The sequence below is a fragment of the Lichenostomus cassidix genome, chromosome 8 (assembly GCF_008360975.1).
Source record: "Lichenostomus cassidix isolate B80296 chromosome 8, HeHo_3.0, whole genome shotgun sequence".
NCBI lineage: Eukaryota > Metazoa > Chordata > Aves > Passeriformes > Meliphagidae > Lichenostomus > Lichenostomus cassidix.
The window spans coordinates 1486287-1511509 of record NC_139489.1 but is presented as its reverse complement, the minus strand read 5'-3'; the positions used below and the strand labels follow the sequence as shown (position 1 = coordinate 1511509).

The window sequence follows — 25223 nt, the reverse complement described above, 5'->3', positions numbered from 1 at the left end:
CTGCTCAGGGGCAGCAATGGCACCAGAGGAACGGCAGGGACTGAGCCCAGGGAGCTCCACTGCACAGGAGGCACAAGTTCTTCCCTGTGCGGGTGATGGATTGTCCAGAGAGGCTCTGCAGTCTCCTCACTGGGGATACTCCGGACGCAATCCTGTGCCCTGTGCTCTGGGATGACCCTGCTGGAGGAGGGAGCTCGGACCAGATGCCTCATCTGTGATCCTTCCAACCTGCCCCGTTCAGTGAAATTCCCGCTGCCTTCCCGTTCATCCCCGCACACGCCCGGAGCTCCGTTACGGGCAGCACCGAGCCCGCCCCGAGGCTGGGCAGCCGTGAGGGGCCGGGCCGGGGGCTCCCTCAGGCTCCCCCTCAGCTCCCCGGGCAGGGCAGGGCAGGGCAGGGCAGGGGCTCCCTCAGGCTCCCTCAGCTCCATCAGGCTCCCTCAGCTCCCCGGGCGGGGCAGGGCAGGGGGCTCCCTCAGGCTCCCTCAGCTCCATCAGGCTCCCCGGGCGGAGCAGGGCAGGGGGCTCCCTCAGCTCCCTCAGGCTCCTCAGCTCCCCGGGCGGGGCAGGGCAGGGGCGGCCCCAGCTCCCCGCTCCCCCCGCGGTCCCCGGCGCGCAGCAAGATGGCGGCGGGAGCCGAGCGCGGCGCGGCGCTGCCCGCGGAGCCGCCGCCGCTGAGCGCCGAGGAGGTGGCGAGGCGGCTGGCGAGCACCCGCCGCGAGCTGGGCAACCGCCGCAAGATCCTGCTGCGGAACCTGCCGGCCGAGAGCAGCAGCCAGGTACGGCCGCCAGCGCTGCCCGCAGCCGCCCGGCGGCGTGGCGCGCTCCCGCCCGCGCCTGAGGCAGAGGCAGGGGCCGGCGGCGGGGAGCGAGGGAGGGAGGGAGGCGCCGGGCAGCCCCATTCCCCCGCGGGGTTCGGCGGCTCTGCCTCCCCTCAGGCTGCCCGCACGGCGCGGGTGTGCGGGGCGGCTTTGTTACCTGCGGGGAGCGGCTGCGGCTCACCGGGGCCGCGGCGGGCTGGCCGGGCAGCAGTGCCGGGGTCGGAGCGGGGGTCGCGGCCGGGGCGGGAGGGAGCGGGGCGAGCGGTAATGGGAGAGCCGCGGGGATGGATGGAGGCACCTGTGTGCACAGGTAGGGCACTGCAGCACGGCCGCTTCCCCAGCGGAACCGGAGCGGAAAAGCTCCGAGCCTGGCTTCTTTTTATTATTGTGAGGTGAGCCAGACGGAGCCAGGGAAAGCGGTTTTCCGCAGTCTGCCAGTGGGTTAGGAAAATTCCGCTCAAATTGCTGCTGTCGGTGGGAGATGATCGCTGAACTCTTCAGCCGTGAGTCAGATGCTGAGGTGATTTAGCCGCACAGTCACTCCGCCAGCGCCGAACGCGCAACTTGGTGCACGAGTTTAAAAAAACACAGCTAACTGCGGCTTTTGTTCTGCTCTGCTCCTCGCCTGCCTCCCCCTGCTCCCAGCACAGGTGGTTTGAGTACCTGCGGCTAGAGCAGCACGTGCAGACTCTGGATTTCTGCACAGCTCCGGCACAGAAAGGCACTATTCATGCGGAGAGGCTCTCGGGCTGCTGTAACCCGAGCCGCAGCGCCCAGCTGCCTGGTTTGTTCTCCTCTCCGTTCTCTGCCCTGCCGCGCTGGGCTCGGGGCTGCTGAAAAGTGCGGAGATGACAGCTTTGTTAGGGTGCTTTAGGCACCTCTATTTATAGGAGCCTGGTGAGCTGATCGATAGCGAGCTCACGGCTTGGTGGATGCTGCTAATCTCCGTCGTGTCTTCTCGAAGTGACAGTGTTGACAGAGAGGGCTTTGCTGGTGTGTCACCAGATGCTTGCTGTGGATGGCCGGGACAGGAGCACTGTGACACTCCGGTTGTGTCACCTGCTCCAATTCCAAATCCCTCCTGAATTTCCGTGTGGGAATTCACCTGTGTGGAGCCCATCGAGTCTGGCATTGCTTTCTCAGCCAGTGTGCTACGGGGAAATACCAGAGTTAAGGTCAAATTTGGCAGCCATAGAGTTTTCTGGAAGTTTGCTTTTCTGTTTTGATGGCTTAAAAGCAGCACTTAGATGCCTTTGTCTCCATGTGTCAGGTCCTGATGTTGTCCTGTAGAACAGTACCACCACATATGGACCCTAAAATGCAGTTTACAAATTGTCATTTTAATTTTTAACATTGTTGGCACATAAAGGCAGAAGAATTGTGCTACGGAGAGAAAGTTTCTGTCCTGGGGCAGTTTTGGCAAGAAGTGTGTTTGTGGTCAAGCACGTTAAGCCTACCTGTGTATTTGGCTGTTGTGCATTTCCAAAATTACCATGAAACTTCATATTTCTTACTGCAAATTAACACCCTTGGGAAACATGAGTTTGTCTTCTGTTTTCTCCTTGAAGCAACTGGTGAGCCAAGTAAAATCAGATAAACTATTTCTGACCTGGCCAGTTTTATTCACTGTCAAGAGGGAGATGAACATCACTGAAATGCAGCCAAGTCTCCCAGAATAGGTTTTCATAAATGTAGCTGTTCATCTCTGAGTGTTGGGGTGTTGGCTTTGCTGCCATTTGTTGTTAAGGGAACAGTGAGGCCAAGATGTACCAAAATAGTTTTGAAGTGAAAAAACGGCTGTTCTGGTGATAGAGATTGCTGGAGATAGTCAATTTTGTCAGAAAAGTAGGAAAAAACCTTATTTTTTTAAAATATGAAGTTACATAACAGATACAATTCCTCTGCCAGTTGTAGCTACATATTAACTTTATTATTGTGCTTGTAATCTTTGGTTACCTTTGGAGTCCCTCCCACCTGTATTAAACTAAATAAAATAAGTTAGTTTTGAGGCCAAAGAAGAAATGAGGTAAGGTCTACGATACAGGATATTTTACAGTAAGATTGTCCTCTTGGTGTCGGTCCTTTTGAAAAATATCAGATAGTGAGTCTGTTCTTGTTAGCGTGAATAGCTTCTGATGTGGTGTTGTGGTAAGACTGATGTTTGTAGGAAAAATCTTTGCCAAAGGACTTAAAAGTGAGTGTGGTTGTAGTGATTCCCTTTCTTCTGCTCAGTGCTTGGCAGTGAGTCAGGGATCTCTTGGTTGGAAGTCTCTCAGAGTGGCTTGGTGTGTGCATCTCCCTGAGCCACCATCCCTGATCAATCATCCCTTCCAGCAGCAGGGAACACAATCCCATGGGATGCTGTAAGAGCAGAAATTGCAACCAGAAGGTCCTTGGAACTGTCCTAAAACTGCTCCCAGTGCTCTGGAGGCAGGAGGACCTCTGAGCAGAGGGAGGGAGGGAAGGAAATAACACTTCCTTCTCTCCTTTACTGGTAAAGAGAAGCCAAGAACTTTGGGATGACCAGAGTGGAGGTGATGATGTACTTCACTGAACTGAAGTTTTATTTTGCTGGAGTTTGTGTTGGTTTTACCCCAGCCAGCAACCAAACACCACACCAGCCACTTGTTCACTCCCCCACTGCTCTGGTGCTCAGGAGAATCAGGGAAAAAGTACCTGGGAGTTAAGAACAGTTTAATTATTGAAGCAAAATAAAACATCTGAAATTAATATGACTAATATTAATTGTAATAAAAAGGAGAGAGAGAGAGAGAGGGGAATTAAAGCCAAGAGAAACAAGTGATGCCCGGTATATTTGCTCAGCACCTACTGCCTGATGCCAGCTATAATCCCAGATTATATCCTGGACGTGACATTGTGTGGTGTGGAATATCCCTTTGGCTGTGCTGATGTTATGAATATCCCTGCTGGCATTTCATACACCTGTGATGGGAAACTGCAGAGTCCTTGGCTCGGGGTAAGCTCTGCTTAGTGACAGCTGAAATATCCCATGTTATCAACATTTGATCCTAAAATCAAAACACGGCACTGAACCAGTTAGAACAAAATTAATTCTGTCCCATCCCAAAACCAGGGTGTCAACTTCAGTTTCTTTTGGATTTTTTCTGTAATTACCCCAGTGGATTAGAAGAATTGGTTTTGGTTTCCCCCAGTTTGTTTTTTCACTATTAGCGGCTCCTTATTTATGGCTGATGAACTTCTATAGGGTTCATCACTGATATTCTGGGATACCAATTCCTATCCCACAGAGTGCCTGCTAGGAAAATGAGACCTTTGGGTTCTCTTTTTTGCTTATCACTACTGAGATTTGCAGCCAGATCTCTGTTGTTCTCTGCTAAGATCAACTGCCCAGCGAGGGCTGTTGGCTTTTTGCTTCCCCACTTTGCAGACGAGAGAAGATGCTGTGCAAGGTGCACTTGCTCCAAAAAAAACCATTTTTTGTTTGATTATCCCTAAATGCCACCATGTTACAGTTCCACAAAATAAATCTGGTGGAGGGGACGCTCCACTTTAATGTAGGACATGCAGCAAAGTAGGGCTGCCCAATTATTTGAGCACCCCGTGGTTCTCGTGGGGCGTGACAGAATCCAGAGAACAATGACACACCCAGGTGTTGATACAAAACCGGTGCAGTCCGCTTGGGATTGGGATTTATTTGGTGTTTGGGGACCTGATGGACCCATCCAGGTTTTTTTCACTGCTCTCTGGTCCTGATCAAAAGCCAAATCACTACTTAGCATGATGCTGTTTCTGCTGGGGTTGTAGCATTTTCCCTCCTTTCTGCCTGCATTAGCCATAATTTTTCCTGGTTCCTTTTTGATGGGAAGCCTTTAATGAGGTGTGATGATGTGAGGAAGTGCTCTCTCCCAGTCTGTTGGATGCCAGACCTTAAGTAGAAGAGCCTTTGTGTTTCCATTGCTCCTCTGTCACACTGCCTGAGCATGAAAGGCACTTTGTGGAGAGGGAGCAGCTCTCATGCCTTAAGATGTACATTTTGATTTTCTTTATTACTTTTTCTTTGTTTTGAGCTCTTGCTCTCTCAAGTTACCTCTTTCTATGTCTTTTCCCTCTTTCATTTAGCTCTCACACCACCCAGTATGCCCAGAATGATGGTTTTCCCCTTAGTAACATACTGTTACTTTAAACTGTGTCAATATTCTCTTGTTTACTAATTATTATTTATTTCATATCTGCAGTGAAATCCATGTGTTGTGTCATGGACTCAAAGACTGAGTGGTCTAAAATTTGAATTAATGAACACTCCATTATATCATTTTATCATTTTTAAATGTAAAGCTTTTTTTCTGAGAAGTTCTCTTTTTCCTGCCCTGCCTGCACAAATGGAAACAAAGCCTTTTTCAGCTGTGAGATGATTTAAAACTTCTTGGTTAGCCAAGTAACTACTTTAAACTTAATTGATTCCCATTTCCAGAATATGCATGTGAAGTTTAGGCCTTCAGCTGCTCAGTGAGAGCCAAGTTGTAGACCAGGCTTGTAGAGTGTTTATATTGGAAACTTCCCTAAAGCTCACTGCAGAAATCTGGCCAGGCACCCTTAGAATTGTTAAATAGTTTGTTGCCAGAATAGCATGATTATTACATTTAATATCAAGTCTAGTTTTACATCTAGAGAGAGAAAAAAGTGCTTGGGTTTGGTGTGCTGTAGGCTTTATATACATTATTATATATATTTTATGTATTGTTCCAGGTGAACACTGAGAATTTCTTGGATATTTTTTCACTTGCACTGTTAGATTCTGGGTAGGAAAAGCTGCTTATATTAGAAATAAACCACTGAGCTTTATTAATTTGATAAATGTGCCTGTGAATGACTCCCTTTCTCATTTGTGTTTAAAACAATGCAGGTACTGAAGGACAAAGATCCTCTCTAAGAAATTCATTCTGTCTCAGAGGTGCAAGTCTCTGACTGTATATGCTGAAAATTCAGGTTGCCAGTTTTTCTACCCAAGACAGGACAGGGCAAGAAGTGAAGTATTTCAAGACCACATTTACAGTAGTAAATAATACAGTTTTTAAAGGATAGAGAATGATTTCTCTTAAGCTCCCTTTAATACATTTGATTTTGCTTTTTCTGCTAATTTTTATGTACCAACTAATTACTTCCTAGTTACGATTTTAATTTTTACTGATGATAAGATTATCTGCTTTTAAAGGTTTAAGAGGCTATAGAGCAGCTAAACATTACTGATCATATTTCTGTTCCAAGAGCACAAAATCCTGGAATAGTTTGGGTTGGAAGGGACCAGATAGAAGTGGTTATTATTTTTATTTTCAAAATATACTTTGTCCAATGTGACACTCAGGCCTTCAGCACATTGGTAGATGCTGCTGCTGTCTGTAGGATGTTCAGTGTCCCATGTGTAATGGGATGCAGTTAAATGAGGATTACCGTGGCAGTTGGCAGTCAGGTTTTGTAGATTAGCAAATTCATTCATTTATTAAAGAGGAAAAAGCCCTTTGGGAGGAGCAGTTTTGTCACTGGAAGGTTTGGATGCAGATTTTGGAGCATGGGCAAGTTGGTGGCACCGGGGCTGGCAGCCACTGCTCAGGTGTGGTACTACACTGAGTTTACTACTCCTGCTTTACACCTCAGAGTCAAGGGCAGTGCTCGGGTGTGGTAGTAAACTGAGTTCATTATTCCTGCTTTACACCTCAGAGTTAAGAGCAGTGCTCAGGCGTGATACCACACTGAGTTTACCACTCCTGCTTTACACCTCAGAACTAAGAGCAGTGCTCAGGTGATGTACCACACTGAGTTGACTACTTCTGCTTTACACCTCAGAGTTAAGGGCAGTGCTTGGGTGATGTACCACACCGAGTTCACTACTCCTGCTTTACACCTCAGAGCTAAGCCCCTCTCAGGGTTTGCTCCCTGCCTGCTGGGCTGGGGTGCAGCAGCTCCCCAGCAGAGGCGGCAGAACGCCGGGAATGGGAACAAGGGCAGCTGTTTGTTTCTGCCGTTCTCAGGGAAACATCCCTCTGCTTACATTCCTTGCGAGCTAACAGGGTCGCAGCAGAGCATCTACCTGACTTGGCTGACCCCTTCTCCTCCCGGGGTAAACATTCCCTCCTGGCCCAAGTGCTGGGGAGCTGCTTGGAGCACAGGATCAGTGCTGAGCCGGGCTGGAACAGCAGATGGAGAGTTCCTGTTGCTTTCCCTGACACTTCTGCCCTGAGCTGTGGGGAGCAGGAATTGGGAACAGCATCACAATGGTAGCACTGTTCTTCTTTTCTACCAGACCTGAGTGCTGGGAGATGTTGGAGGTGAAGGTTAGAGAAGTGCCTGAGATAAAGCTGGCTTAGCAGGCAGGAAAATCTCAGTGTAACACACACAGATCTTTACAGCTGTTTAACTGAAGGAGTACACATTTTCCTAGAGTTGGCTGGGTGTGTTTTATAAATCCTCACAAATGGTGTTTATGTGAAAAATGCTTTCACTGACCCCCTGCACAACCCCAGTTCCACAGGTGAAGGTTTCAGCCCTGCCAAGGACCCACGAGAGCACAAGAACCAGAACCTTCCTGGCAAAGCCCTTGGCACAAAGCTGGCAGTGTTTGCAAACACCTGTGGAAGTTGGTGTTAAAATCTTGACTAAAACTTCTGGGCTTGAAATAGGTTTTCATTTTAAATCTCCCTTTTATTCTCATAATTTTTTGCCAAATACTTGTTCAGTAGGGGCTGTTTTTCCTCTCCAAGTTTCAGGCTGGGGAATCATGTGGAATCATCTGATACACAGATGACTTCCAAAAGAGTGTTCAGATCTGTTTGAAATCCTGTTTCCTGCTACCTAATCATCATATAAAAGTTTCAGTGTTACTCTTGTAAAATAATACAGGAAATCAAAAGGGCAAATATGTCCCTCTTTTTCTGAGTAGGACAGAAAGAATTTCTTTGGAGTCTTCAGTGCCACAGCACACCTGAGCTGCCAGAGCTCTGCAGAAAATGTCTTTCTTCCCTCATGACTGAGAAAGAACCATCTAATTCTTGTTTGAGAAGTGTTCACACTCAAATCCCCTGCCTGGCTTGAATTTTGGGCACATCTTGCATTTCAGAAACTCCATCCGTATCACACCTTAGTCGAGGATGTGTGGTAGCTGGAGAAATGCTGCCATATTTTATTAATGCAGTGTTTGACAGCTGTTAAATAGTGAAACCAAAGATTGGTGCTCTCTTGACTAAAAGGTGTGCACCTGATACCCTTCACAAAGAACCCAATTAACCTTTAGGCTCCATGTATTGAATTACCAAACTGGCAACTGCACTGGGCTGCTGGAAATTGGCTGCAATTAAACTTTCAGATAGAGCTGGTTGAGTATTTTGCTTGCTGAAATCATCTTGCACTCTTATGTATGGGATTTATCCAGCTAAAATAATATAAATATCCAAGCTACTACTCCTGGTTTCTCCTTGGGGTGGTGAGTGTTCATCTCTGCTTTGTCATCACCAAACTGGAAATAATTTGTGGTGTTTTTGGGGGCATGTGCACCTTGGTTTTGTTGGGAATAGCTGTGGCAACCTCCTCTTAGACTTGCTCTCACCCACTCCTCCTCTCTTCCCATTAATTAGTGGGAGCAAATAACACTCTTGGGATTGATTCTCTGTTGAGCATCTGTGCAGTAATTGATAGAGGATACTTTCCAGGGGGTATTCTGGCCACAATTATCTGCTGGGTGAAAGAATATCCATTATTAAGGGTGAAAATCTATTAAAGTGAACTTGAGCAGGAAGCTGAAGCAACTGCTGGACTTTGGGGCAGCATTGCTGCCCTCAGTCAATTTGGTGATGTGAATTTGCTGCAGTATTCCTTGTCCATGTGGTATTTTAGCTATGCCAGTTGTACTTCAGAGAAATGGAGAGGGTTTTGCCATTTAATGAGCTGTGATGTTATTTGTCTTTATCAAAAGACAGTTGACAGGATGCCCTTTTGTGTTTATGGGACCTCAGAGAATGAAAAGTAAATTAATCAAATGCAGTGAGCCAGGGTTTTTTTATGTGAGATAAAAACATTGCTGCAGTGGTATAACCAACTCCTTTCAAAACAAATATTTGATAGTGTTTCTATGGAGAAATTTTCTGTTTGTTGGGGGAGTTCTTGGTTTTGTTTGAAGTGAGGATGAATTTATACCCTTGCTTGGTTTGGTGACATGATTATGTGATGTTACTTGTACTTTTCTCTTGCAGGAAATCCATGACTTGTTTAAGGATTATGAAATCAAGTATTGTTATGTGGACAGGAATAAGAGAACAGGTGAGAACTTCAAACTTCCATAGTTTCAATTTTGTGAGGGACATCATGTGCTGTGTATGAAGTCATGGACTGTCACAGCTTCTCTGGTGTCCCTCAGAGCCTTTTCTGTCACCTTCTACTGAAGCCAGTGGAAAGCTGGAAACTTTCTGGTGTTGGCCAGAAGTTTTTTAGTCCCCTCTGGTCTCTCTCAGGAGTATTCCTCAGTGAGTGTCCCTCTGGGACAAAGCTGACCTCAGCTGGCTGAATCCCTTTGGAAAGCTGGTCCTGAGGCCTCTCTGGCCAAACCACACATTGCTGAGAGGAAAACCCTCCCAGCTGCAGATGCATTTGCAGTTTGCTCACATCAGGAAACACCTCTGCCCTGTGAGGGTCACCCAGCATCACTGCAGGTTGTCCAGAGGAGTTGTGGAATCTTCATCCCTTGGGATACTGGGGGCCATCTGGGTGACTCTGTTTGAGGAACAGGCTGGACAAGAGGCCTTCAGGAGGTCCCTGCCACCCTCCTCCAGTCTGGGGCTGTGTGGTTGTGTGACATGCTTTATGGACTGAAAACCCAAAAAAAAGATCTGTTAACCCCAAAGGGAGAACATGTGGATGTTGCCATCAAAGATACTCAATAGAATATTAAATTTAATAAATAATAGTCTGCTGGTAGAACATTTAATGTTGTTCCCCAGATATAAAATTTGCTTGGGTTACAGGTAGTGAAGTTGTGTGCATCACAACATAGTAACTTCTTGAGTTAATTACTCGTGATGTTCAGTTGATAATCTCAGATTTTAGACATCGTATATATCATAGATACAATAGATATATTTATCCCTTGGATCTTTGGGGTAAATCTCCAGCTCTGCCCTGCGGTTTCAGGGGCAGGGAGAGGTGTGGCTGCAGACAAGCTGGGATGGGTGATGTCCCCACTCTTGCTCTCTTGCAGCATTTGTCACCCTGCTCAACGGGGAGCAGGCGCAGAGCGCCATCCAGAAATTCCACCAGTACTCCCTCCGTGGGAAGGAGATCTCCGTGCAGCTGCAGCCCACGGATGCTCTGCTGTGCATCACCAACCTGCCCCTTTCCCTGAGCATGGAGGAGTTTGAGGAGCTGGTGCGTGCCTATGGCAACGTGGAGAGGTGTTTCCTGGTGTACAGCGAGCTCACCGGCCATTCCAAGGGCTATGGGTTTGTGGAGTACATGAAGAAGGACTCTGCTGCCAAGGCCAGGCTGGAACTGCTGGGGAAGCAGCTGGAGGAGAGCACTCTGTTTGCACAGTGGATGGATGTCAACCAGCTGACCACAAACCTTATTCACTCCAAGTGCCTTTGTGTGGATAAATTACAAAAAGACTGCGCTGATTCAAAGGAACTGATCCAGGCTTTCTCACTGAAGTACAAACCTGTGTTCTGCCAGGTATGTTGGATTTGTGTCTTGTGGGAAACCAAGGCTGGGATTGCAGTATTGGCTCACTTCACTCTTGCTGTCTTCCACTTCTATTTTTCCTGTAATCAACTGTTGTGCATCTGCCATGTGAGGTGTGATACAAATGCTTTACCATGGGTGATTGATCCATGGGTCTGGCAATTCTGCAGGACACCACTCCTATGCAGTGCCAGCAAAATGTTTGTAAGACATCCCCTTATGCAATTTATTGAAAATAATTGTGTCTTTGAGAGCTTTTAAAGTAAACATTGCTGATGGTTTTATTGCTTGGTAAAGAAAGGCAGAGGTTATGGATACCACAAGTGCAATGGAGATTATATAAAATACATCATATAGTGAATACATTAATATTTAACATGTTTTTTCCATAATTAAGGAAGATTCAGGCTTGGGTTCTTGGGTGTTTCCAGGGATAGAAGTGGAAAGCTTGGAAGCACAGAAGAAGTAGATCCTTGCCTTTGTAATGGAAAGATTTCCCTCTCACCCTCATGGCTTGTGAGATAAGAGACCACAAATAAATGTTGTGACTCAGATCACCAGAAACAGGCAGCAGAAGGAAGGCTTTCCCTGTAGTCACACAGATTTCAGTTGCAGGGTTGTTTTTTTGTTGATTTTTTTCCCCTTAAGTCTCTTGCAGGCTGCTCAGGGCTCAGCCCCAGGGATAAGCCCCCAGAGATCCCCAGCATTTGGGGCAGAAGGTCCATCAGGCTGGGCAGCCTGACCACCTGCAGGCTTCACATCCTCCTTAGGGCTCTTCAGCCCCAGGAATTTCTAGTTGGCCAGAGTAAATCCTTAGCCTTGCTTGATCCAAATGCACCAGGAGATGAATAGATTGGAATTAACTCTGCCCAGAAAATGCCCTTTCCTGGATATTTTGATCTCATGGCTATGAATTGTCTGGCTTCTGCCTCACCTCGCTGATGCCTAAATTCAGGAGTTTTGCTCCCCATTGTTTTCTTCCTGTAAGAAGGTATTAAATACAGTAATCAAGTCTCCTGCTCAATCTTTGTTTAATTAGCTAAGCAGATTGATCCTTTTAAGTCTTTTCCTTCAGGGCTTTTCTTCCAGCTGTCAGATAATCCAGGGGCTGTTAGCAGTTCCCCCAACAATTTTTCAACATCCTTTAAAAATTCTGAACTTCAAAGAAAGATGGATTTCACTGACAGAGTTCTGCTGTGCAGTTAGAGGCACTTAAAAATTGACTTTTAGCTTCTTAAATCATATTAATATGTGGGTCACACCTGGTGTAGGTGAGGAGAGTGTTGGTGTCTGCATTATATCAGTAAATAGCATTAAATACACATTCTATGAAATATAGGAGGGTGGAGGTAGGAAAACAAATAGTTCTGATTTGGTGGATAGAACAGAGGAGAGAGTGGATGAATTCTCATCACAGCAGTGCTAATTAATTATGGGTTTTAGAGTGAGATGACCTGAAAATTGAGGGCAAAGGGAGGAGGAGGAGGAACACCCAAGAAAAGGTGGAAAAAGCAAAGGGGAAATGCGATGTGATGGGTAAAGACAACAGGAAAACTGGGAGAGGGCAGGGTGGAAGGAATTCCTTCCTAGGTGGAAGGAATTTGGTTGGAGAATGACTGGGAGAAGATTTTTTTCCTGGAAAACTTCAGTGTAGCTCTTGTGGTGTTTCCATGGCTTAATTCTGGGATGCTGGGAGCTCATGCAGTATTTCATCAAGTAAATACAGTCTTTTGCCCACAATTCTTACCTGAACTCATGAAAAAAGCTCTGGGTTATTTCATCTTATTCCAAAATTACCATTTTTAAAAATCAGTTTGATTTCTCCTCTATTGACAACAGAAATGTTCTGTCAGGAAGAGCTGAGGCCAGATACTTACACATGGATATTGGGAAAAATGTGTTTTGTCCTTTGCTTCAACAAAATGAACCAGAAAACCTCATTCTTTTCTTCTGTCAACTTTAAATTGTTATAGAAGGTCTCCACCCTTACCTGGGTAGGGATAAAAAGCTATTTTTTCAGTACCTGTTGACTTGGGAAGTTTAAAAATTCCTGAATCCTTTGCAAGAATATTGGTGATTGCACTTGGACATGTTAAGGGAGTTTTTAACTGTGTTTCAGTTTAGCTGAAACTAAAATATAGATGTTCCATAGCTCCAAACCCTTCTTTTCACAAGTACCTCAGGTCTTTACCAGTGCACCTAAACTGGTATCAAAATAAACTATAAATATGAAATACAGATACACACATTTATATAGCATATACACATCTGTGTGGGTATTTATATATTAAAATACGTGTTCTCCAGAGCTCAGCCCAAAGGCCAGGCTTTAACAGTGCCATTAAAGATCTGACCACCCTTTTTTTCTTCCAAATCTTTGACATTTATATTTCAGTTGTTAGTGTATATTTGTGGGACCTCATAGTTGGGCTGAGGTTGTTTTTATCCAGTGAAATCTAGAGGAGGTTTTGTCTCTTCCACATCAGAGCTGCTATCAGTTTATCATCCCTATTCATTTAGGGCCTGGAGATTTTTGCCTAAGCTTCATCCCTCCCTTCTCACCCCATTTTTTTTGTTGGATTTAAATCTGCTATTCTCTCTCCAACTCTGCACACAAAGGCCACAGCAGTGTTTGCCACACAAGCCCTTTTCCAGTCTGCTTGATTGATCAGTCTGGCATCTTCTCTTGGCATTCTGCACACCCACAGACTTCACATTCCCCAAAAGGCACCAGATATTGGTGGAATTTGCATTGTTGTGTGTTTCAACAGCTGTCATGCAGCCTGACGAATGACACTTTGATTATTGCAGGCTGGAAAAATGAAGAATAATGAGTTTATAATTCTTACCCTGCAAAAGAAAAATGATCCTAGCGTCCAGCTGTATTTACAGTTTATTTTTCATTCCTCCTTTGTTCTTTAAATATGTGTTAAATGCATTTCATAGCTGAGGTTCTCCATGAGATCAGATGGGAGTGAAGGTGGGAATGGAAGAGATAATCAGGAATAGATAAGCATGAATGCCAAATAGAAGAATCTGACTTATTAAGAGGAAGATACCTTATTACTCTGAAGATATCTGACTTCTTATGAGAAAGAAACCTCAATGTTTGGAGCTGTATTAACCTCGGGCTGTGTCAGAAGGACCTTTCAAGGGCCAGGTGGCAATCCTGCAGGGTAGCTCCTGGGATTGCCAGTTCCCTGGCAGTGCAGGGATGTTGTTGTTGCAGTTTGCCCAGGAGGAGGAGGGCGGCAGCGGGGACTTCGCCGTGCTGGAGTACGAGAGCGCCGAGCAGGCGGAGAGCGTGCGAGGGGCCATGGACGGGCTGACCATCAACGGCAGGAGGCTGCACGTGTCCTTCTGTGCCCCTGGAGCCCCGGGCAGGAGCACCCTGGCAGCTCTGATAGCAGCACAAAGGATGGTGAGATCCCTGGGAACCTCCTTGGGATGAGCTGGGGTTGCGCAAGGAAAAGGAGCTAAGCTTGGGAAAAATTTTGGGTTTTATCAAAGCCACCTTGGATGGGGTTTGGTGTTGCTGTTGAGCCGCTAGCAGAGAAAAAGATCCGAGTTCTCAGTGTGACAAGAAAGAGGAAATTTATTATTTTGATTCCAACTTATATAGACTTTTCAGAGGTCACCCAGATTGGTCAGTCAGAAACCTCCCCCTAGGCCTGACTGGCCAGGCCTGAACTGTCCAAATCTCGAGACACTGTTTAAAAAACATCCAAATTTTATCTTTGTTTATAAAACTCAGGGGAAAGTTCTCATGGGAAAGACCTGTGCTAGCCACAGCTTGGAGCAACCTGGGATGGTGGAAGCTTCCCTGCCCATGGCACAGGGTGGAGCTGGATGGGCTTCAAGGTCCCTTCCAACCCAAACCATCCTGGAATTCTATATAATCGGCCCAGTTCAGGCTCCTTCATAGGCAGAGATGGCCAGGAAGAAAATAAAATATATCCATAATATACCACAAAGGTACACCCTCATGGCTCTAGGATTTTAGTAAATTTAATCTCCTATAAGAGAAATCATTGCAGCTCAAAACAAAAGTGACTGGGAATGAGTCATTGGACAAGATAAAACTTGGTTTGAAACAGAGAGGCAAGAATTTGTCAGCTTTCAGATAAATTTCAAGGCAGGAGAAATAGGTTCATTTCATGCTCGAGGTAGAAGAAAGCTTTTTCCACCCACATGTCCTATCAAATGATTTCCTAGAAAATTGGATGTGAGAAGTGTTACATGGAGCTGTTTTCAGTGGAGAGGCAGAAGAGTTTCCTCACTTCAGCCAGCTCAGAGCACATCTATAAAAGAGATGAGAACTCTGCTACAAGATGTGGTGCTCATAGCAACAGCACCCTTGTTCTCCTCTAGTGATAACTCTGGGTTTAAGGGAAAAAAAAAAGTTTTGTTGGAGTAGTTTGTTGGGTTTTCCATTTGAGAGGAAAAAAGGCAAGAAGCAGGGAAGGAAATGGTTTTTTTTCTGTGTCAAATGAAATGTGTACATTGCCATCACACAGGTTTGAGGGATTTAAATGTATTCCTTGTTTGCTCCTGCTTCTAACACTTTTGTGTCTCTCTTAATTGGAGATGAGGAACAATAGGAAAGGATTGCTTCCAGAGCCAAATCCAGTGCAGATCATGAAAAGTTTTAATAATCCAGCAATGCTGCAAATGCTGCTGCAGCCCCAGTTGCGTGGCCACGCTGTTAAACCTGGTAAGCTGTTCTAAAATAATTCAGAATTAAACCCTGTTCTTAGTGCTGCAAGGCTGGGGCAAAGGAGAGAAGTAGAAATAGAGTTTTAAAAGCTGTGCAGACACTGTTTCAGTGTTTTTATGTAGACAATTTCACATTTTATGAAGGCAAAAGCAGGAGGTGCAAACACTCTTGTGTTTGGATACAATTCAGTGTTACCTGCAAATATCCTTATATTAACTCTGGGGGCACTGAATGTTCATATTAGAAATGGGTTTAGAAAGAAATGTCTTTTGCAAGACTTTGGTAATTTTAAATCTGATTCTAGATGTGAATTTTGCAGCCTGAGTCTTTCTCCTGTTGTTCCCAATGTAAATCTTTATTCTCTTGGCTGCTGCCACGGTTGTGCAAAGCATTTATTGCAGCATTAGCCAGAAACATTTCTGTGTTCTCATCGTGATGTGAATAAACAAAAAACCCAATCTAATCCCATTTCAAATGGGGAAAGTGCTCAGAACAGGAAGGAGGTAATGAGGAGATCAAGTGGGGCAGAGCTGAGGGAGTGAGACCCAATGTGGTGACAAAGTCCCACAGAAATGGGTGTGAAGTGACCACTCCAGGGCAGAAACACTTGAGCTAAAGCTGAGTTTAGAGCACTTCAGATAAAGCTGTGGCTGCAATCAGCTCAGGCACTGCTGCATCTTGGAGTGAAAATCTCCAGGGGATCCTTGAGCTCTCCTGTGCTGCTAATTCTACAGCAATTGAATTGAGATGTTTCATCACCTTTCCCAACCCAAACCAGTCTGTCATTCCCTTATTCTGACCTTTGCACGTTTGAAAATCTCCTGGAAAGCAAATTTTAAAAACACAGGATAATTCTAAAGAGTTTTATTTGTCTAACTTATAAAACACAAATTTATTTTTGGTGTGTTTCTAAAACAGTTCTTGGAGCGTCTGCAGGTTTACCTCACCTCCTCAATTCAGCAGTGGGTCCACCTTTTCTGCAGCTGAATAAAGTTCATCAGGTATGGGAGAAAAGAACTGGCATCAAAAGGGGTGTTTGGGGAGATAGTAACATGAGAAATCCTAAAGAGATCTTTAAAAAGACCAAACTAAAATGCAGAAATACTCCTTCTGTTAAATTTATTGAGCAATTTTCTATTTTTTTCTCTAAAAACTGGTGAGGTGAATATATAAATTTTGAATAAATGCTGCTTAATTTTGCCCCATCCAATGAGTTGCTTTTGTCCATATAAAAAGTACATAATCCTTTGGGGTTTTTTTTTAAATTTAAGTGACATTTTCAATTGGTCTGTTTAATTCCTGCTGCTCTCTCTTCAACTTTTGCTTCCTTGGAAGGCAATGTGAGTGTTTGGTGCTCACAGCTGGAGACAAGGATGTTTTACACAATTAACAGTGGGATTGATGATGATCCAAAGGTTTTTCCAGTGGTTTTTGGCTTGGAAGAGCTGCAGCCAAACAACTCTGTGTTTTCTCTGTCCTGAGACTTCCAAGTCTCATTCTCTTCCTGGGAACTTCCTGTCATTTCATCAGCTCCAAACCTGAATTGTATTGACAGGGATTTGATGATCCCAATTTCTTCTGTAAGGCACATTTTTCTGCTCCTGGGTGATTTATTTGGGAATATTCTGTAAAGCCAGAGAACCAGGGCACTGTTTTATTTGTGCTGCCTTGAAATTCAGTGTTGTCACTGAAACACCTCCCCAGTCAAACTGATCCAGCTCCCTGCATGGTTTGGGTTTGTATTTTATATTCAGGGGTTTGGAAAGTAATGTAATGAGAAGAACCATTTAAAATTAATTATTAAAAAAGGATTCAACAGTGGATCTGAAGGTTCTTCACTCAGTAGCCTTTCAACTCGAGGTAGCCTAATTTTCAATTCATTGCTTTTAATTTCTCTCAGTTATAAATTACCCAGTGCCAAAATAATGTATTTTCAGCTTTCTCAGGGACGTTTTCCTCAGTCATCCAACAGTTTGTTAAATCTTTATTAATCCAGAGCCTTTCCTCTGAGGATTCTGACCAAACTGATTTTTCCACTCTTCTATTTCTGAAAGTTTTGCAATTGGACCAGGGCATTAGCTTTGGTGATGGAGCCAAGTTTAGAAGGAGCAGCCCCTGGCACTGGTGACAATAAACAGCCCTGGATAATTCCTCCTGGAAATTACTGAGACAATTAAAATAAAAGCATGACTAATAAAGATATAGCACATATTTGTTTGAAAAGGCACATTTCTGAAAAGGCTCTGCAATAGGATTTCATGTTGATTGTTTCAGGGGAAAACAACAGGGTATTTCTCTGAAGCAGAATTAATTGTGTGGAGGAAGCTGTTATTTTTCTTTGCTGTCTTAACTCAAAACCTTCAGTTTCTTCAATGTGAAAATGTTTCAAGCCTGTTGTGTTCTCCACGAATGCCAACTAACCCTTGTTGTGCTCCTTTCTCAGAGCTCCCTCCTGGGGAACACCTCCAGCCTGCTGCTGCAGAGCCCTGCTCACCTGGCCCTGCCCCAGCAGCAGCTCCTCAAGATGGAAAACATGCAGGCAAACAGTGTAAGGCCATCCCTGCAACTCCCACTCTCCTCAAATAAATCCTTTTTATCATCTCACCAACTCTAAAATCCTTCCAACCCAAACCATTCCCTGTGATCATTGAGCAGTCTAGTGGAGGTGAAAGGGCTGAGAGTGTGGAAGTTACAAGAAGTATCTGTGGACAGATTATTTTAATCATTTACACAGTTTTCTCTTCTTCCTTTTAGAAACCAGGTTTGCTGGGAGAACCTCCAACGATGCTGCTGCAGACTGTGCTGGGGATTGGGGTGATGCCAGCAGTCAGCTCAGGCCTGGCGACACGAGGAGAAGCTCTCAAGTGTAAATGACATTTTATTTTATTCATCCCAAATCTAGAGAAATGCCCAGCTTCAAATTCTGCACCTGCTTTTTGCCCTCTATAGCAAAAGCAGGTTGTTAAATACTCTGTTTCCTCAGTTATTGCATTTTTTAGTACATTTGGAATATGGTTTTTTTTAGGGGTGAAGTTTTGTGGGGTTTTTCAAAGCAGGGAAATGTGAGTTGCTTAAGAGGCAAGTGAAGGCTTTTGTCTTCATTTTATTTTAACATTCAGTCTGGGACAGATGTCAGTTTTGAATGTGAATTTCTGTGCCACTGATGCTCTCATTTTTTATGAGGAAAGATCAGTTGGGTACTGGGATTGTTCACCTGGAGAGGAGAAGCTCCAGGGAGAGCTCAGAGCTCCTGCCAGGGCCTGAAGGAGCTCCAGGAGAGGTGGAGAGGGACTGGGGACAAGGGATGGAAGGACAGGACACAGGGAATGGCTTCCCACTGCCAGAGGGCAGGGATGGATGGGAGATTGGGGAGAAATTGTTCCTGGGAGGGTGGGGAGGGCTGGGATGGAATTCCCAGAGAAGCTGTGCTGCCCCTGGATCCCTGGCAGTGTCCCAGGCCAGGCTGGAGCAGCCTGGACAGTGGAAGGTGTCCCTGCCATGGCAGGGTGGCACTGAATAATCTTCAAGGTCTCTCCCAACTCAGACCATTGCAGGATTTTCTGATCTTGCTTCCTCCACTGATCCATGTGTTCTGCAATGCTGGACATGCTCTGAGTCATGGCAATAACCAGGAGCAGGGAAAAGGTCACAAGGAGGGCAAGAAATGTCCTCTGAATATCCAGATTTTAATTTTGGAGAACCCTTCTCAGTTCTTGAGTTAAAAGAATTCTTCCTCCTGCCAGCTGAGGTGGGGTTTCCCCCTGGGTTCCAGTCCAGCATCCTCTAGGATGTTGTTCCCAGTTTTTTTGAAAGCAACAGGAAGCACTAAGTAAGTTATCACAGGGAATGTTTAGAAAAGTCAGAGTTTGATTGCAGCAGCTTGAAACTGCGTTGTTTGCTCGTGGGATGGCAAAAGAATAAAAACCAGTGAAGCAGATGTGTGGCTGTTCCCCTCCTCCCTCAGCAAACCCCACAAGCAAACCCTGTGGGATAAATCCCCTGTAACAGCAAAGTTTCTCCATTTATGGCTGCCTGCAGCCTCTAATCCAGCTCCCATTCCAGCAGCAGCAGCAGCAGCAGGGATGGGCATGCTGCCATTCTTCCCCAGTCAGCACATTGTTGGACAAGCTCTTCCCGGGCCAAACAATGCTCCAGACAAAGAGGCTGCTGCGCCGGGATCGGGATCAGCAGCGGCATTGGGATCAGCGCTGGGATCAGCACTGGGATCACAGCCCTTCCTGCGGGCTGCCCGCTCCAAACCACCCAGCCAGCTCAAAAACCCCGACCCAAACCCGGGGGTAAGTGAATGCAGCAAAATATTGCCTCTTCTGCTTTCCTGTTTTCTCTTTTGTATTTGAGCTGCAACTGCGTTTTCGGTGTAAAATCTGCTGCATCCCTGGAGCATCCGTGAGACAGCTTAAGGTCATTGCAGTTAGGAATAATAGGGAGAGAACAATGCTGCTCCTTGGTGGTCCAGCTGGATGAACAAAGGGATCTCCACGGGGCTGGAGGGCTTTTTTTTGCCATGTGTTTGCCTCATAGTGTTTGATGATGAAATTTATCTCTGGGGCAATGTCTCTTCTAAAGGGTGAAAATTGGAGTCGTGGATGAATTTCATGAGTAATCAGGAGCAATTCTGGTGGTGTGGGGGCCTTGGGGTGTCCAGGTGATTGTGTGTGTGTATGCAGATTTTCCACTTTTAATTATCAGGTTTTTAAATACTATTTATTCCCTTGAAGTGAGGTGTGGGGGGATGATGGGATGGGATTTGAGTGGTCTCAATCTTTCAGAATTTTTTTCTGCCATTAATAAAACTTACCTTTTTTATAATATATCGAAATACTTCGACATTTATGGGGAAACGTGCTTAATTCAGATCAGGTCATGATTTTCCTAACATTTGGCCTTTATTTCCTTGTGTCTCCAAGTGAAAAGAGTTGGTGTTGTCTTGGCCATGTACTTAATGTTCACTCCCTGCATCTGGAATTGTTAGAGTGATTGTTATTCCTTCACTTGCATATAAAAGGTTTTCTTTTGTTTGTTTGTTTTGTAATATCCTTTAGGAACTTGCAGTCTGAAGAGAAACATTCCTGCAGAACTATTTGGATTAAAAAAGTGCAGCCAGTGTGTCCAGATTGTTGTCCACAAAACTGACTTCTAAAGTTTCATTTTATTTCAAAACTTTCATTTCAAAAAATGAAAAAAAAAACTTTCTTTTTCATAAGACTAAGCTTTTTCCAAGACCCTGCTGGGTCACTTAACCTTATTTCTGATAAATTTGATATGAATTTAATGCAAACTGCCCTGTTTTTCAGACTCCCTTGAAAAAACAGACTTCTCTGCTTGGGGAACCCCCAAAAGAAATTCGGCTGAGCACCAACCCCTACTTGAATTTGGCAAGTGTTTTGCCTGGTATCTGTCTGCCAGGTAAGCAAACATTTCGTGGGTTTCACTGCAAATTTCTACAGCCAGACTGTGGCAAATGGTTATTCTGTTTATGCAGTAAAATCATTGACCACAGCATTTATGCTAAAGGAAGCCTTGTAGTGTGTCTTAAAATTGCAAAGTAATTTATCCTGATGGGGAACTTTTAGAGGTAATGGGTTCACAGACTTCCAGAAGCCTTTCAGTTATTAGCAGCACTGATTGATTTGAGGCACAGCCTAATCTGAAGAGCCAAATTTCAGTTTTAATCCTGGAATAGAACTTACTTAGTGTGTTTAACCCAAGGCAGGTGTTGATTCAAACTGTGTGTCCTTGTGTTGCCAGCAGCAATTGCCAGCAAAGCCTCCAGTCCTCCACAGCAGAACAACCTTCCAAACAGCGTCGTGGATGCTGCAGTGTCTCAGGGAACTGCATCACAACAGGCCATGGAAAATTACTTCCCTTACTCCCAGCAGCCTGGGGAATACCCACAGGTAGGTGTTCCACAGCCTGCTGAGTCTCTGGGCTTTCCTGCCTCCTCTTGGGGCTGAACCTCTCCACTGACACTTTATCTTTCTCAGAGTAGGTTTAGCACAAAGAACATTCCCTGCCAAAATTGCAACCCTTGAAAAATTGCTTCTTGAGAGCCTGAACTCGGGGCACTCACTAAAAAATGACTTCTCCCAATTTCTGCCTTGGCTTTTGTGTGCTTTCAAAACCAGGGAGCTTTTCTTTCTGCCTTCCTGAGGAGTTTTTAAGTCTTGAACTTTGGCTGGATCCCAGGGAAGAGAGCTCTGCCTGCATTCTGCACATCCTGGGGAATGTTTGCCAGCTGTTGCAGCGCACAGGATGTGCTCCCCATGTGCCCCATGTGGGGATCAGAGTGTGGCCATGAGGTGGAGGGTCTGGAGAGTGTTGCAGTGCTCAGAGCCACTGGGAAAGAACATTCCCAGATTTTCATTAACCATCCTGAGTCTGTATAAAACTGTAACTGGGCAGATCAAATCTGAGAACTGCTTCTTCCCCAGACTGTCAGGGGGGAGGCAGAAACTCTCCTGGGCTGCTGGCAGGGAGATCTGTGTGCTCCCAAATTCCTGGGAGTCAGGTGGCTCTGGAGCATGAGAGGGTTTGGATTGGGAGTGTCCCAGCCTGGCCAGAGGGGTGGAGGGGACAGGGACACTGCACAGAGCAGGAGCTTTGCCAGGGCCAAGCACCTCTTGGATCGGATCTGGTGGCTAAAGGAGCTCCAGGAGAGCTGGAGAGGGACTGGGGACAAGGGATGGAAGGACAGGACACAGGGAATGGCTTCCCACTGCCAGAGGGCAGGGATGGATGGGATCTTGGGAAGGAATTGTTCCCTGGGAGGGTGGGGAGGGCTGGGATGGAATTCCCAGAGAAGCTATGGATCCCTGGAGGTGTTCCACAGAACAGGAATTGTCTCTGCCTCACTGCCAGGGCAGGGGTGCCTCCTGCATTTTTTAAGCACTTTAACTAATTTTAAATGTTTGATTTGAGCTACATCCCTGGTGTTAAAGGTGTTCTAGTGCTTCTTGGAGAGCTTTGGGTTGTAAGAATTGTAGGCAGACACAGGAGAGGATTTTTGCTGCTCTGTAGGAGGCTCTCCAGCAGTGGTACCAGCACTGTGCTCAGGCACATCCCTCTACCCAGGCCAGAGTGGATGGCTTTGAAAATGAAGCCTCTGAGGTGAGAAAGAATTTAATTTCCTTGCTGTTTCCACTGGCTGTTGCTCCCATCAGCTTTGGGACACTTGCTTTGAGTGCTGGCAGTGGTAGGAATGAGGGCACTGCATGGTCACTGCTGCAGGGCAGCCCTGCACCCCCTGGGCTTCACACCCAAAATATCCCTCTGGAAAATCCCACCTGGAGAGCTCAGGAGTATATTCAATATTCCAGCCAGGAAGCAGCACACCACAATGGCATTTCCCGTACTGAATTTCCCAGGACTGAAGGGCTGTTTTTTGCCCAAGCCAAAATTTCTGTGACTGAGGAGAGCACTTTTTAAAAGGGATTATGTGAAGTAAACCATCCCAAAATCCCCCATTTTGCTCCAGGAATTGCTGCATGCCCGAGCTGCTGTGAATTGCACCTCTTGTTGCCAGCTGAGTGTGACTCAGGTATTTATCTCATACCTGCTGAGAGCTCATCACTGTAGCAAAAAAATTATTAAACCTTTTTTCCTTCCACTTGATGGATCCCATTGTGCATTCAGGAATCTCCAGGTGGATCTTTCCCTGACTACAGCACCTGCCTGCAGGTAGTGCCTGCCCTTTTGAGTGGAGCCCAGGGATCCCAGCCGGGCTTGCAGCCTCCTCCAGCAAATCCCCTAAAGAAGGTGAGAGAAGGAGAAGGAGCTGCAGACGCTTCTTCCTTGTCTGGTGCTGCCCCCGAGTGGAGCTTTCCCAGCGCATCGCTGCTCCACACAGCTCCCAGGAACGGCAGGACCACTTCCAGAGCCCTGCAGTGGCTGGGGATCAGGTCCCCTCAGTGTCCCCAAACCCACAGGCAGAGCAGGGCTGGCTGTTTGGGAGCTTCTGGCAGAGATGAGTGTGCAGAGATGCCTGGAAGGAGGCAAATAAATGAGGAAGGAAGAGAGGAGAAGGAGGAGGTGGATGTGGTTCACACAGGCTTGCAAAGGGTGTTTGCCTGATCTGCAGGTGGTTTGTTTTGGGATAGAACCTCTGAAGGGGAGAGAGCAGCTCAGGGCAGCACCCAACAACAGCCCCACTGTAACACCCTGCACTGGATCCTGGGGAAAACCACTTTAAAATGCCTTTTCTTTGGAATTACAGCCATCTCAGCTGCAGCCTGCTTCAGCCAGGCTAACTGAGCAAAGCTCCCTTTGCTGGCTCTCCGGTGAACATTTCATTTTCATCAGTAACAGGAGTGGGAAATGCTTTGGCAAGTGAGCCGAAGGAGTCAGACCTTTGGTGTCCCTTGGCATTCCCACCTGGAGCGCTGTTCCTCGGGAGGGTGGCTGTGGCTGGAGTGTCACCTGTCTCTCGCCCCCAGGTGGCCCCGAAGCGCAGCTCCTCGTACCTCATGTCGTCCCCCGAGCCCAGCCCGCTGGAATTCCCGGCCCCAGGCTCCGTGCGCTACTCGGAATCCTCCCTCAAGAAGAAGCGAGTGTATTGACGATTCCCGCGGATCCATCGGTTCCCAGCCCTGCCCGGGGAGGGAAGGCAGCTGGGAATCTCTCTGTATTTATTGCTGCCTTAACTTCAGCCAAGGAATCCTTTCTGTGTGGGGTGAGTGTCCCGAGAGGAATCGGCTCTGTCCCGGCACAGCCAAGGACACAGGACCTGTGTGACAAAGGTGGGGACAGTGCTGGCTTTGTCACCTGTGGGCTGAGGGACAGAGCACAGGGACTGGGGCAGCTCCAGCTGAAAGCAATAAAAACCCAGAGGATGGAAAGCTGATCCTTTTCCAGTCCTCAGCCTGAGGAAGTTAAAAGAGGAAGTCTTGATAGTAATTATTTTGTATTTTTTTAACTCAGAATGTGGGGCTTTTTCCCAACCTTCCTTTCTCCAGGATTAAGAGTTCTGCATTTACAGCCTTTCAATTTTTAATATTGTTTCTTAATCCTGGAATGGAGCGATACCAAATGTATTCCCAGAGCCTCGGTGATGGTCTCAAGAAATACCTGTTCAAAGGGAGATGCTATCCTGTGCTGCCTTGGAATATTCCCTGGGATCTGGAGAGCTGCTCCTTGGACAATGGAATAACTTTACCTGGTGTTAGGCTGACAATCCACAGCTTTTCCATGGAGGAAGCAATTCCCAGTGTGTGGCTGCAGCATCCTCCTTGCACAGCTGTGTCCCAGCTCTGCCTGGGCCACCCCACATTGTTTCCCAGTTTTGAGTGTATTTTCCCTGTTTTTTTAAAGACTTTTTGTATTTTTAGCTTATTCTCAGCTCTGGCTCGAGTTGTTCTTTTCTGCCATCAGTCCTTGCAGCTGGAGATGAGCACTCCTTCCTTTTGCCAGCAGTGGTGTGACAGGTAAATGAGGAGTTAGCCCTCATCCCAAGGCTTTAGCCCTCATCCCAAGGCTTTAGCCCTCCTTCCAAGGCTTTAGCCCTCATCCCAAGGCTTTAGCCCTCATCCCAAGGCTTTCCCTCCTTGGAATGCTGCTGCAAACCCGTTTGGACTGAGCTCACCGAGGCCAGGAGTCACCTCCTTCTCCCTTTTCCTTGCTAGAGAACCCTGTGAAGCCATTTTTCAATGCTGATTTTTTTTTTTAATTAAAAGTCTTAAACTTTGCCTTTCAAGCTTTGGGATGTGACCAGGATCCACATTTTCAAAGCTTAAAAAATCCCAATCAAAATCCCTCCTCCCTCAGCTGCTGGAACTGCTCCACAACCAGGGGCCAGGAGCTTTGCTGGGATTCTGCCTGTATGTATTGATAAAATTCACTTGTAATATTTTGTTTCAACTGTTTGTATATGCAACTTTCTCAACTTGTTACACTTTTCAATGAAAATAAATTGTTGGTACTTCTTTCAAGTGGATTTGTGTGAGAGAAAAACAGCCCTGGACTCCTGG

The 25223-nt window shown here is 46.0% G+C and overlaps 1 protein-coding gene across 10 annotated transcripts; it reads left to right on the top strand.

Moving 5' to 3' along the window:
• Nucleotides 1-581: 581 nt before the first annotated feature.
• RAVER2 (ribonucleoprotein, PTB binding 2) lies at nucleotides 582-25177 on the top strand. Of its 10 annotated transcripts, none has more exons than XM_085067413.1 (14): nucleotides 585-779; nucleotides 9044-9110; nucleotides 10045-10514; nucleotides 13753-13944; nucleotides 15111-15237; nucleotides 16159-16241; nucleotides 17684-17788; nucleotides 17995-18106; nucleotides 19309-19538; nucleotides 20556-20667; nucleotides 21010-21158; nucleotides 22279-22368; nucleotides 22894-23016; nucleotides 23694-25177. In XM_085067413.1, exons 1-14 carry the CDS (start codon nucleotides 624-626, stop codon nucleotides 23814-23816), a joined length of 2139 nt encoding a protein of 712 aa, XP_084923539.1. In that variant the 5' UTR covers nucleotides 585-623; the 3' UTR covers nucleotides 23817-25177. The 10 variants fall into 10 exon arrangements, with proteins under 10 accessions (XP_084923530.1, XP_084923535.1, XP_084923532.1 ...); XM_085067414.1 differs by having other exon boundaries at nucleotides 586-779; nucleotides 19306-19538; nucleotides 21013-21158; XM_085067404.1 differs by having other exon boundaries at nucleotides 582-779; nucleotides 19279-19538; nucleotides 22894-25177.
• The last annotated feature ends 46 nt before the right edge of the window (nucleotides 25178-25223 follow it).